Genomic DNA, 13,203 nt, shown 5'->3' with positions numbered 1-13,203 from the left:
CTGCCCTTCAGTTAATCCCACTTGTGTTTATCGGCCAGGCTGGCACAATAAATTATCTCATTATATAAAGCCAGTTATGTATAATTCATACTGAAGGCATGAATCTGAAGCCAATGTGTATTCTTTCTTTACTATCATAAATATATATATATAAAGTCTTATTCTATTTTATAAAATCACATTGAACTGATTCTGATTCATAGCAACCCTCTAGGAAACAGTAGAACTACCCTTTTGGATATCTGAGTGTGGGGAGAAGGGGAAGGAGGTCCCCCATAAATCACAGGTCCGGTAGGCGCAATTGTACAGCGATAATAAGTAAAGATTATAGTAAAGTCATAGAGAGCATGAAAGGTAGAGGAGAGATTGGAATAAATGGAGTCAGACACAATCCATGGTAGCATGCTCACCTCAGTCCCGCTAGGTGGGCCTGGTTGGAGGAGCCCGGCCTTGAGATCAGGAGATAGCCTCCATGACCGAGAACCGGGGAGAGCTGCCCTGGCCCCAGGAACTGGGGAGAACGTTCTTTATGCTAACCAAGCATTCTATCTCTTTAGAGGGACATGATTACAGGTAACCACATGTCACAGGAAGGGGCAGTACAATAGGCATATACATTGTAGGAAGGGGATCTATGATAGGCACAAGCATAACAGGAAGGGGATGAGCGAGGGGTATGCCCATAGAAATGGGAAGGTCTAGGGGTATACATGTGACAAGATGGGTGGACCCTAGATTGATGATGGCAGCCTAACCTTGGGCATCCTTGGGCGGTATTGACCTCTCCGATGTCTCCTACAAGGAAATAGACAACTACTATCCTTATCAGAAGGGAGTGGGCCCTACTTGTAGAATAAACAGTGTTGTCTGCTTGGTCTAGATGGCTGACAGCTCTTAGGGAGAATGACCCCTAATATACTCCTGATGACCTCCAAGTGTATAGTCATTCTCAAGCAACTAAGTCTGGCATATATTTGGGGGAGACAACTTGGGAGAAAACCTTCTGTTTCCCACATCTGAGGCTATAATTCTTTTCAGAATCAGAAAGCCTTATCTTTCTCCTGAGGAGTGCTTGGTGGGTTTATAAATTTTGCAATTAGTTGCTGAACATGTAACTCACTAGACCACGGTGGATTTAATTTTTACCCCTTTATTTATTTGCCTACAGACTCACAACATTTGAGATCTATTTTATTAGATTATACTCTGGATTTTCATTGCTCTATTCGATTTTCTAGAGATGGTGCCCCAGATTCAGTTCAGAGAGAGAGAGAGTGTGAGTGTGTGTGTGTGTGTGTGTGTGTGTGTGTGTGTGTGTAGCGCTTCTTTGCAGGAACAGCATTCATTTTCTCTTTCTTTTTCAGGTTTAAGATTTTATTTTTTGTTGTTGAGTATCCACAGCAAAATACATACTAACAGTTTCTACATGTACAATTCAATAGCTTTGATTTTTGTTCTTACCCTCCATTCTTTACCAATACCAAGGCTGTTACAATTACTGTGATTGTGTAATGTATTTTAAAATAAAAAAGTGTGTCTTACTACTTTGTTTTCTTTCTTTCAACATTGCTTTAGCTATTCAAGAGTTCTATCAGTCCACATTAAGAATTGACTTCTAATTTGTGAACATGGACTTATTTCAACATTGTTTTTTTTACTTTTCACTGTAGTAGTCATTTGTATCTCTGGGTAATTTTACTCCTTTGAGTTATATTATAAAGAGTAATATAAAGGGTACTCTATATAAAGAGAATTATGCCCCTAATTTACCATTCTTTGAAGTTAGTTTTAAACCATTTCTTAATTTATTTGACTCATTTTTTTTACTTTATTAGACTTTATTTGTAAAAGTCTAACTTACTTGTGTTTTCGGCTAAGTCTCCTTTAGTCAGCTCTCTTTTTAGCGTTCACTGTGGTTTCACAATTATGCTTTCTTCTGCTACTCCACATATCAACTTTAAACCCACAGACTGCTGCTTTGAACTTTCCTGTTATTTGCAAAGAATTTTAAAATTATGAATTCATTCATAATTCACTTACATCTCCCAATTGTTCCTGATTGCCTGTGAGATTCTTCACTCATGTTTTAGGGAGGGTTTTCTTTTTCCTTTTTTTCTTACAGTAATGTATTGCCAACTTTATGTATTACTTTTTAACTTCATATTCTTGCTCATCTTTAAATCAATTAATTGAATTCTTTCCAGAAGTTATGACTGATCTCTTGGCTCACAGAGAAACCTCTATAAGTTTATATGGTTTGTTACAAATGAGAAAGAGATAACTTATTTTTTCTTCATTTGGTTTACCTCACAGATTTTTCTATATTTTACTCATTTAGAAATCATGTCCTACAACCCCCAAAGCTTTCTGCGTATGTTTCCCAAGATTTATCCGTAGTTCTCCCCAGATGGTAAAAGTCTGCAATAGTGATAACTCTCATCTTTATATAATTTGACCCAACATTTGTATACTTCATTACTGTAAACATACTGTATCAGCATGCTAGCATTACAGGGATATAGGCATTAAATGTTTTCATGGCTTTTGTTTGTGGATTTGTTATGTTTGGTTGGTTTCAGGGAGGAGGAGCTTAGACAAGATATTTCAACATTCCCCCAAACACAAACTACTACTTTATGTATAAAGAAAAAAGGACAGATGAGGTTATGTGATTTATTCAGGGCCAAAGAGAGGTTACTTTCCTCTTAACCTTCACAAAGAAAACACCAGTATTTTCTCTTGAAAATCTTTCAAAACTCAATTTGTTTACTAAACTGATATTTCCTAAAACAGTGGTCAATTATGATTTTGAAACTGTATAAACTTTTTAAATGTTCTTTGATATCTCTGAGAATTTGTTTTCTGTATGGAGAGGCTTCTACATTTTTTTGAAAAATGAACTGGTCTAATGCTTACTCCAATGTCTCAATCATCTATAAAAGCTGCATTATTTCCAATGGTAACATTGACAGTGATTACTGTGCCTTCTTATTTTATTGTGGTATCTAGACTGTTGATGATTTTATAGCTAGACTGTATACAGCTTGAAAATCACAGTACTCTTTAAATCCATTCTCATGTTCCTTCTTTATATTCAATCCTTTATAAATTCATTTGGTATTACTTATCTTCTGCAATGCTTCTTTCCTCATCTTACCAAAATTCTCTTCATGCCACAGTAATTCATAGTCATTACTCCTGTCATTCAATTTTTGCCACCTTTAATTTAATTTTAGATCAAGATGACATTCTGTGGGAATTCTTTGTTGACCACTTCTTAGCATATTTGCTGAGACACTATTATATTGTCTGTATGCTCTGTTATAATTTTAAGTTTTTGTGCACACGAACAGTTTTCCAATTGCCATCCAGTTAACTTCAACCCAACTTTATGTTTGTCCAGATTGTATCTGTGTACCTTAGGGTTTTCAGAAAATTAATTAAAACTAACTTGTTCTCATTGAATAGACACTGCCTCGTCAGAACTGCTCTTGTCAATTTCCAACTCTAACTCTTTAAGAGGGTAGGAAGCTTCTTCCTCCCACAGTTGGTGGTTTCAAACTGCTGACATTGCAGTTAGCTGCCCAAAGCAATACCCACTCTGCCCACGGGCTCTTTATAGCTAATAAAACTAAACTAGTCACTAAGAGTAGAAAGAAACAGAAGACTGAATTTCTGTAAAATTATATATAGAGCTAGGTAGTTGCATGGAAGTAGATTGCCAAGCTCACCGTTCCCCCCAACTTAAATAGACTTGAATCTCTAGCCTTTCAGTTAGCAGATAACCATGTTAACTGTCTGTGCTACCAAGGGATGCATAAATAATAAGCAAAGCTAAAAGTTTAAAAAACTATTTCTTTAAAATGTACATACTCGTGGAAAAACAAGCATATAAAACCCGTTTTCTTCTTTTTTTAATATAGGAGATGTATGAAGTTGCCAAGAAACTTTGTTCTTTTTGTGAAGGTCTGGTTCACGATGAACATCTTCAACACCAAGGATGGGCTGCTATCATGGCCAATTTGGAAGACTGTACAAATTCATACCAAAAGCTCCTTTTCAAGTTTGAAAGTATTTATTCAAGTTATCTGCAATCCATAGAAGACATCAAGTTAAAACTTACTCAGTATGTTTTCTATTTAAGTGGATAATAACATCTTCTTGTAAAATACAATTTGCCAATATCAATAGTTTTAGTTACTATGCTATTTCCCCCCCAGATTTTTTAGTTTCACTCATTTCCTTTATGTACAGTAGGCTCAAAGTACTTTTGAAATATTCATTAATGCAACAATCTTTGACTCTATATCCCTTTTATTCTCCCAATAAAGAAAGAAACAACAGCACATATATAGAAAAGAGATGTTATCAAACTAAACAATCTATGAAAATTTTATGTCTTTTAAGTATTCTCATGATACAGATACAGGCTTGGTAGAACAGAGAAAAGTAATTTTGCTTCCATTTGGTTTTATTTCTAGGTCTTTGCATGTTTGCTCAGGGGCTCGAAAGAAAAAGTATACTTGATAAATGTGATGTGATATGAATGTGAGAATATAGCCCTTTGTGGAAATATGATTTCAATTTTTATATTTTTAATTTTTTTCTCTTTGTGGGGAGGTGGCCTTGATCTTGAGTTTTATTTTTTATTTTCCTTTCACTGGTATATTTATGTCCACTTTAGTAACTCGGGTTTCTTTATTTTTGGCATATTTAGACAGTGTTGCAAATATTAGGAAGAAAAGTGATGACTAATCAAAACTCACTGCTATCAAGTCAACACGGACTCATAGTAACCCTATAAAACTAAAAACCAGATCCACTCCCACTCCAGCATTGAGTCAGTACTGCTCATAGTGACCTCCTGTGGGTTTCTACTAAGTAGAAAGCTTAGTCTTTCTCCTGCAGAGATGCTGGTAGTGTCCAGCTACCAGCCATACAGATGCGTAACCACTACAGGACAGAGTAAAATTGCCCTTTAGGCTTCTGAGGTTGTAAATCTTCACAAGACCAGGAAGCCTCATCTCTCTTCTCAGCAGTGGCTGGTGGGTTCATACTGCTGACCTAACCTCCTACACCTCTAGGGCTCCTCATAACTAATCAATCTAGTCTACAAAAGTAGACTTATATTCACATTGCCTTTGACAATAAAACAGTATCAGTCTCTTTATCTCTTTGTTTTAGGAGTGTGATGAAAGCAAGAGCCATCCTGATCTAAGGATCCAGATGGCACAGTGTGTGCACATTGGGCTGATAGCCACAAAAAGCCAGCATTTCAGACCCACAAACTATTTTCTGGGAGAAAGATGAGCTCATCTGTTCTGAAAGAATTCGTTTCAGAAATTCTAAGGAGTAATTCTGCTTTCTATTATAGGGTCTCTATAAGTTGGAATTTATTTGGTGTTTTTACAGTAACATTTTTAATAGAAATTTTAATTTTTATATTAAAGGCATTAGGAAAGAGCCCTGGTGACAATTTTAGGTTAGCATTAGATCAGCCCGTTCTGATAAAAGATAAAGCTCTCTTCCTGAGCCCCTGAAATCCTCTATAGTGTTGTTATGAGTCAGGACTGTACAAACAGCAGTGGGCTTGGTTTGGTTTGGTTTGAAGTGGTAATAAGAAATGATACGATTTGCGTTTGTCATAATAAAATGTAATTTTTTTCAGGCATGCTTTCTTAAAATAGTCTAGTAGCTTTAATTTTTGTATTTTAAGAGCTAATGACAGATGTTATTTACTTACTTATTGTATTTTCAGTTTAGGAACAGCAGTTTCAGTAATGGCCAAGATTCCACTGTTGGAGTGCCTAACCAGACATAGTTACAGGGAATGTTTGGGAAGATTGGATTCTTTAACTGAACATGAAGGCTCAGAAAAGGCTGAGATGAAAAGATCCAGTGAACTGGTGCTTTCTTCTGATATGCCTCGAACAACTAGCAAATCATTGTTAACCTCATTTCATACGCCAATGGATCATGTTGCATCAGATATTACCGATTCTGAAAGTGGCAAAGAAATTAGGGACTCCTGTCAGAGTACTGTCCATCATGATGACATTTCAGTAGATACGAAAGACAGTGAGCTACCTTTTTTCAATGTTTCTTTATTAGACTGGATAAATGTTCAAGATCGACCTAATGATGTGGAATCTTTGGTCAGGAAGTGCTTTGATTCTATGAGCAGAGTAAGTAAAATGTTAGGTTTTTATTTCTGATATCATTTTATATACTGGAAATTAATATTTAAAAATTATAATTGGGGGTTTAAAAAAATTTAAACAATGAACCATGTAGTAACCATTTGTATGTCCTTGGACAATTTATTACATGTATACCTCTTTGAATTACGGTAATATTTTGTAAAGAGTTAATGTAACATTTCTAGTACAGTGCTCAACCTTAAAAAGTGTGCATTCAAATGATTGATTTTCAACCAAACTCCGTTCCATCGCGTCTATTCCAACTCTTAGCAACCCTATAGGATAAGGTAGAACTGCCCTTTGGGTTGTCGAGACCGGAACTCTTTATATGAGTAGAAAACCTTACCTTTCTCCCCACTGATGTACCCCTACACCACCCAGGACTCCTAAATGGTGATGGTAATTAGTGATTTGGAATTTTTTAAACAGGAAAGGATAGGGGCCAAAGTTCAAATGGATATTTGAATTTCCCTTAGCATTTTTTTTAATACAAGTACATGCTTTCCGCTACTCAGTGAAGCATAGCAGACCTACAGTCTGTCTGTCCTGAGCCTGGAGCACGGACGGCGTGTGCATTGTCTAAGTGAACAAGCAGATCGGTAATAGTTGGCCATCTCTGCTGTTAATTCTGAATCAGAAAGTTCTGACTATAAATGCTTTAGAACTTTGAAGTATTACTGAAGAATAATTACACAGATTATAAGTGGTTGGCTCAGTGAGTAACCAGTACTTAAAATAAGAAATTTTATTGTCCAGAAATCCTCCTTGGACTTACTTTCAATCACCACCCCCTAGAAGAAACCTCTTTCTCAGGTTTAAAAGAAGAAAATTTGCAAATTGAATCATTCTAAAATCTTTAAAATTTAAAATTTAAACATTACTTTCAATTTTATTAGAGTGAACTTTTGTATTGGATTACAATCTTTTCCACATACACCTCTAAAAAAGTTTTAAACGTGTACCAATAAGCAAGTCATTTTATCTAATAAATAAACCTAATATAAAATCTTCCTTTGACCCAGAAAGGAAGTCTCAGAAACTCACAAGGACAGTTCTGTCCTGTACTATTGGGTTGCCATGAGACAGAATCAACTTAATGGCATTGAGTTTGAGTAATAGGAGAACATCTAATAAGTACTGGGTTTCTTAATTTTTTTGGTTTTCATTTCTATGATTATATCTATTAGGCTACACATTTCATTTTAACCATTTATTATTTATGGAAAACAACAAGGTATGTTTGGTGGAGCATGCATATGTATATGATACACAAAACTTCCTGTCAGAAATATGAACTAGTGTTCCTAAACTCAGTAGTAACATAAAAGTCTTAAAGCAGACTTGAAATTTGTTTTGGGTTTGCATGGTTAAATGAGAACTCTAGCAGTCAGGTTTCATTCACCCTACATAAGATGAGGAATGAAACAAGGATCATTCAGCTTAATAAAGAAATCCACAACAACAACCTACATAAGATGAGGGATGAAGCAAGGACCATCCAGCTTAATAAAGATATCCGCCACAGCAACAACAAACAGATCAATCAATCAATCAATCAATCCACAACAGGTACCGTATTTTTCCACAAATAACAAGCAGGCACTGCACTTTAATGGGCAAACTGATTGGCCTCCTCATTATTAGTTTCCTATGTATAATATGCCTGTTATTTACATAAGCATATTAAAAATATAAGCTTTACTCACTGCCATTAGTTAGTTTGGAAGACCAGACCAGGTCACACAAAAACTGCGGACGACCAATTATAATCACAATATGGAGTGACACCATCATTGCATACCTGCCAAACCACTGAGAATCGTATCACACCCATGTTGACATATAACCTTAAATTATTACAGTTAGTGTTGCTCTTGTCTTCTACCTTGAATTTTATCATTGCCAGGCATATGCTATTCATGTGCAAAATTGTTTGCCATTGTTAAATAATAAGAGTGAATTTTTTGAAGTCCTTGTATAGGAAAGTAGTCTTGTTGCTAATAAAAGTATTTGACACTGGCTAAATATGCAATGTTCTCATCAGTTGCACAATTAGGAAAAATATTATTTTCCCATAAGTACTTCTTATACTGTACTTGCATTTTGCTTATATTGTTGATCAGTGTACATACCATGCAATACTCTTAGTTCTATTTTAAAGTAGCTATTGACTGTTTGATCTCATATAGGTCGGGTGTTGTTTTTGTTTTTTTTTTGGTTGAAAATGTTCTAATGATTAAATTTTAAAAAATTTATTAATTGGAAGTTTATCATACCATAGTTCACTTACATCAAGCAGAATTGTACAATTGATACCACAATTTCCAAACATCCTTCTTTTTCCAGGACTCCTTGACATTATAGGTGATGTTTAAAAGAATCACAGAGCTTATATTTGGGTCAAATTTGTTATTTACCTGCAAAGTGATGGTATTTTTATTAGGCTAGTATCTTGTTCCCATAAGAGGTCTTTGTATTTATGTTACACTTTTTCATATTTAGGTGAAAATTGAACAAACCTAGTTTTTTCCCTTCTCTGCCTTGAAACTCAGATTCACATGATAAGGCCTATAGTATGATACCTGGATAGGATTTAGAATTGTAGCAATGTCATTCATTTATGACATTTATCACAATGTCACAATGTGACATTTATCACATTTCTGGTAACTCATTTTCCAGTTATCACATCATGGCAGTTTCTTAGAATTTCTGCCAGGGTCTTGTTGGAATAAGTGGGATGGAAAGAACCCAAAGGGGAGAGAGAAGCTTATTTTACAGTGGAAAGCAAAAATGAGATTAGCATTTGTAGGTATCAAAAAACTAGCCAAAGAATGCCAGATCACCAAGTAGTCTGTCTGACCAAGTTCCGCTGCTGTTCATAAGGTTTTCAATGGCTAACCCTGAAATAAACCTCCTATTCCTGCTTTGTAGTTTGTTTGTTCTTAGTCTGGGAACGCCGCTGAAGCCTGTTCACCAAGTAACCCTGCTGGTATATGAAAAACCAGTGGCATATGCTTCAGCATCGAAGCAACATGCAAGGAAACATGAGTGGTAGAAAACGAAAACTAATATAGCACCAAATGTCCAGTTTGCTAATTATCAATACTATTCTGTGATTTTTAAAATGTAATATGAAAATTGTCTTCTAAGACTATTTGGAAATCTTCATTTTCCTTACCTGTGGACAAATGTAATTAAAGTATTACATAAAATAAAATTATAGGCAGTCAATTTATGTAACTTGTGTTCAGAGAATCACAAAGCAATTCACAGTTACATTATATAGATTGTCCCTTCCTTATGACAGATTTCCAGTCCCATGACTTCATTGTAAGTTGGTTCTGATACAAGTCATGCTTCTTTTTTTAGTAAAACTTTCTTTATTACCACCTTTTGTTTATAAAAAAATCATGTGTCTAGGACTTTGAGCATAACATGCAAATGTACAGAAATATTTCAATAAAATAAATAATTTAAGTTTAAAAACAATAAAAACCTCCGTGATGAAAAGTTTGAAGACCATGAGCATTTTGACAGTTGCAGCAATAACCCCACTTTTGGAGGCTTCTGGGTCATCTGAATTATCCTTTGGAATGGCGTTCCTGGTAAAAAATTAGTGAGAATTTGTGTATGGTCCCCCTTTACCTCCCTTTCTTTAATATATCTTCTGGTTACATATTACTACTTCCAATTTGAAACTCCTGATATAGTTTAGAAAACTAAATGATATATATGAAAACTAAATATTTATGTCAGTGTGTTAAACAGTAAATCATAAAATCAAACATCTGCAAGGGGATATCTGAAAATAACTTTGGCAAATTAAACACTGCTATATGTAGTACATAGTATTATTATGGTCTGGTGTCTTGTCTCCCCCCCACCCCAGCTCCCCAAACAAACAAAAAATGTAAAGTAAATGTGATTCAAAAGCTCCATATATGTTATGCAACAGAGACTCCCTATATGCTTTAATTTATGGCATACAGACATCTGAAGCACTCTGAATTTGTGAGTAGTCTTTCTTGTTTAGTCAGTGCTTCATCAAGTGTATACATAGTTATAATTTTGCCCAGATTTACAATTTGAACCAATTTTATTCTCTTTTTCAGCCACTTATCACCCTAGTGGTTTGCAGTGAGTTTTTGCATTGCACACAACTGTGTACTAGAAATTTTGCACATTGGATTCTGTTAAAAATGAAATGGAGAAAATTGAAGAGACATACATATATTCTCAAGTTTCAGTTGTGAAATCATTGTGCAAATAGAAGGCCGCCTGTACTTATTAATTTTTTGTTGTTGGTGGTGGTTTATGTAATAGCTGGCTTTCTGTTTTAAATGCTTTTATGTGTTCCTTGTGTAAAATACTGCATAAAATATATGTACGTTTTTTGACTAGTGGAAAGATCACAAAGGAGGTGATATATATATATATCTTTAAAACAAGACAGATGAATGAGCTTAAAGAACCATGAATTTAGGCACCACAAGCAAGGTGAACAAAGAGAAACACAGTGTTTGTCTGGGACTAACGAGTACTTAAAGTTTGAAAAGAAAGCAGCCTTGAAGGATTTACTATTCTCAGTTTACTGACATCTGGGTTTTTTTTCAATATGGTTTGTGGTTAGAAGGAAACGATTAGGGGATTTCACCAGGATACAGAAATAATGAGTCATTAATAGCACACATGATAGTAATACCCACAAGAAGATATCTACAGGCAAGTGATAAAAAGGTTAGGAATTTGTGAGAAATACAAGTGATTCAGCCATAGAAGTTACGCTTAGTGGCGAAATCACATAGGGAAGAATAAAAACTGGACTGAGTACAGCATTTTCCCTTATATATAAGGATTAGACACGGAGAGGAGCAAGATAATGACACTATGTTAGGAACTCCGACCTGAAAGGAACAGTAGAGGAAATGTCCCATAGTTTATAGAGTTAGGATAAAGTACAAAGCCTCCAGTGAATTTAGGCTATTGGTGCCTGTGGCAGACTACCTTTGTGGAGAGTGCACATATAGGCAATCAACCAGCCTCTTTACTTGAAAGGGAAAATAGCAGTATTTTTTAGATTCCATAAAGACTTACTGATTGGCCAGTAAATGATTTTGGAACTGTTTCTAATTATGTATGTTGTATATTTTATCATTTATCTGGTCCTTGCCTTCCTGTAAAGAATAACTCATATTCACCGTACTTTTTTTGCCTGTTGCTTTTAGATGGTTTTTGAAGCACTGCACCAAAATGTGGAACATAGTTTTTTTTTGGAACATAGTTTTAAATTATTTTGTTTGCTGAAACTTTCATTCATGTACGTTTCCTTGTCATTTAGCTTGATCCAAGGATTATTCGGCCATTTCTAGCAGAATGCCATCAAACTATTGGCACACTTGATAATCAGAGTATGAAAACCATTAAAGGGCTTGAAGATAGGCTTTATGCCTTGGACCAGATGATTGCTAGCTGTGGCAGACTGGTGAATGAACAAAAAGAACTTGCTCAGGTACTTTTTAGAGTCTTATTTCAAGAAAAGGAATATGCAACTTTTTGTTATGTGCAGTATGAATTTGGTATGTGTTGTGTTAAAGGCACTGGATTTTTATATTTTGGGGCCATCAAATCAAACATTAATTAATGCATCCCTTATGTGCTGGCTGGAACTGCCTCTTTGATGAGGCAGGTGATGTTTGCTGGTATTGATGATTTTGTGGGCCTTAAGTGGCCCACAGACTGCATGTTCCCTACCCCTGCTTTAAATGAAAACCGAAAAATACACTAGGGCTTGGGAAATCAATCAAGGTTATGATATTGGACTTTGGAAATGTTCATTTATCTAAATTGTTAAGGTGATTTTGATTTGTTGAAAGCATGTGATTTAAGATCTCAGGTCTAATTTCAAGAAGTGTTACAAGAACTTTTGTAGTAACCAAAATAACAAGATGATTAGTTACTTTGTTTGTTACAAGTGATTTTGCTTTACCTCCTCCAGGACAAAACATGTAGCAAACGGTACATTTGATATTTTCATTCATATTTTTCTAGTTGACCTTCCCTCAACTCAGTCTCCTAAATATGTTTGTAATATGATATAGGTAAATAAAGATACAGAGTTTATTACTTTTAAATAACTGAAGTATCCATTTAAGCTAATTCCCAGTTATACTCATTTTCTTTGAGATGACGACTTTTAGACTATGAAAACCCTCACCATGTCCTCATTTGTGTATAGTAGTATATGCATTCAGTTATTCATAGCTCATTCAGCAAAGGAAATGATAATATTACTGAACATACTGCTATTGGGCTTTTTATCCTGGGAATATTTATTTTCACGAAATACAGTTAAAATACCAGAAAAAGCACACAACATATACCACATGTACTCGAGTATAAGCTGAGTTTTCCAGCACATTTTTAATGCATTTTTTGGTGGTAAAATTAGGTGCCTTGGTGGATTTTCGTGTTGGCTTATACTCGAGTATATAGGGGTAACTATAGCTTGGTGAATTATAAAGCAAAAAAAACATGTATCAGCAATCCTCATAAAGAGGATTATAGATAATCATAGAATTATCAGCATCCTATAACCCCCCTCTGCCTCTCATATTCACTATTGTGTCTTCTCAGTAGCCATTGTTCTGACATCTAGCACTGTAATTTACCTGTGGTCATGTCTTTCCCCTCCCCACCCCCCATTTAAGTGAAATAATACACAGGTATATTGCTGTGGATCTTTGTAGGGTTTTGTTTGGGTGTATACTTAGGAGTAGGATGGCTGTGTCTTTAGTATGTTGTTGATTTTCTTTTGTTGTTTGTTTTTCAATTTAGTAAGTATTGACAGACTTTCCTCAAAAAGGCCAACAGAGGGCTTCCCACCTTAAATATGTATTGTTAGTCCTTTTGTTTTTAATCACTTAAGGAGTGTTATGATATACTCTTGTATCTTTTATTTACATTTCCTTGTCTGCTAACCAGCCTCTACATACACCTCCCC

The 13,203-nt window shown here is 35.2% G+C and overlaps 1 protein-coding gene across 5 annotated transcripts in view; it reads left to right on the top strand.

Annotated features, from left to right (window-relative positions):
- Positions 1 to 13,203, top strand: part of RB1CC1 (RB1 inducible coiled-coil 1) — a 94,835-nt gene that overhangs the window by 35,214 nt on the left and 46,418 nt on the right. For all 5 annotated transcript variants that reach the window (XM_004697553.2, XM_004697552.2, XM_045293041.1 and 2 more), the window contains 3 exons: positions 3,924 to 4,126; positions 5,759 to 6,185; positions 11,542 to 11,712. In XM_004697553.2, the coding sequence (XP_004697610.1) occupies positions 3,924 to 4,126; positions 5,759 to 6,185; positions 11,542 to 11,712 (801 nt within the window). The remainder of the gene's footprint in view (positions 1 to 3,923; positions 4,127 to 5,758; positions 6,186 to 11,541; positions 11,713 to 13,203) is intronic.

The sequence above is a fragment of the Echinops telfairi genome, unplaced genomic scaffold (genome assembly GCF_000313985.2).
Source record: "Echinops telfairi isolate 266 unplaced genomic scaffold, ASM31398v2 ScPeMD7_1;HRSCAF=3_0, whole genome shotgun sequence".
NCBI classification, from domain to species: domain Eukaryota; kingdom Metazoa; phylum Chordata; class Mammalia; order Afrosoricida; family Tenrecidae; genus Echinops; species Echinops telfairi.
Note: the sequence above shows the minus strand (reverse complement) of the source record. Positions and strands in the feature narration are given on the sequence as shown.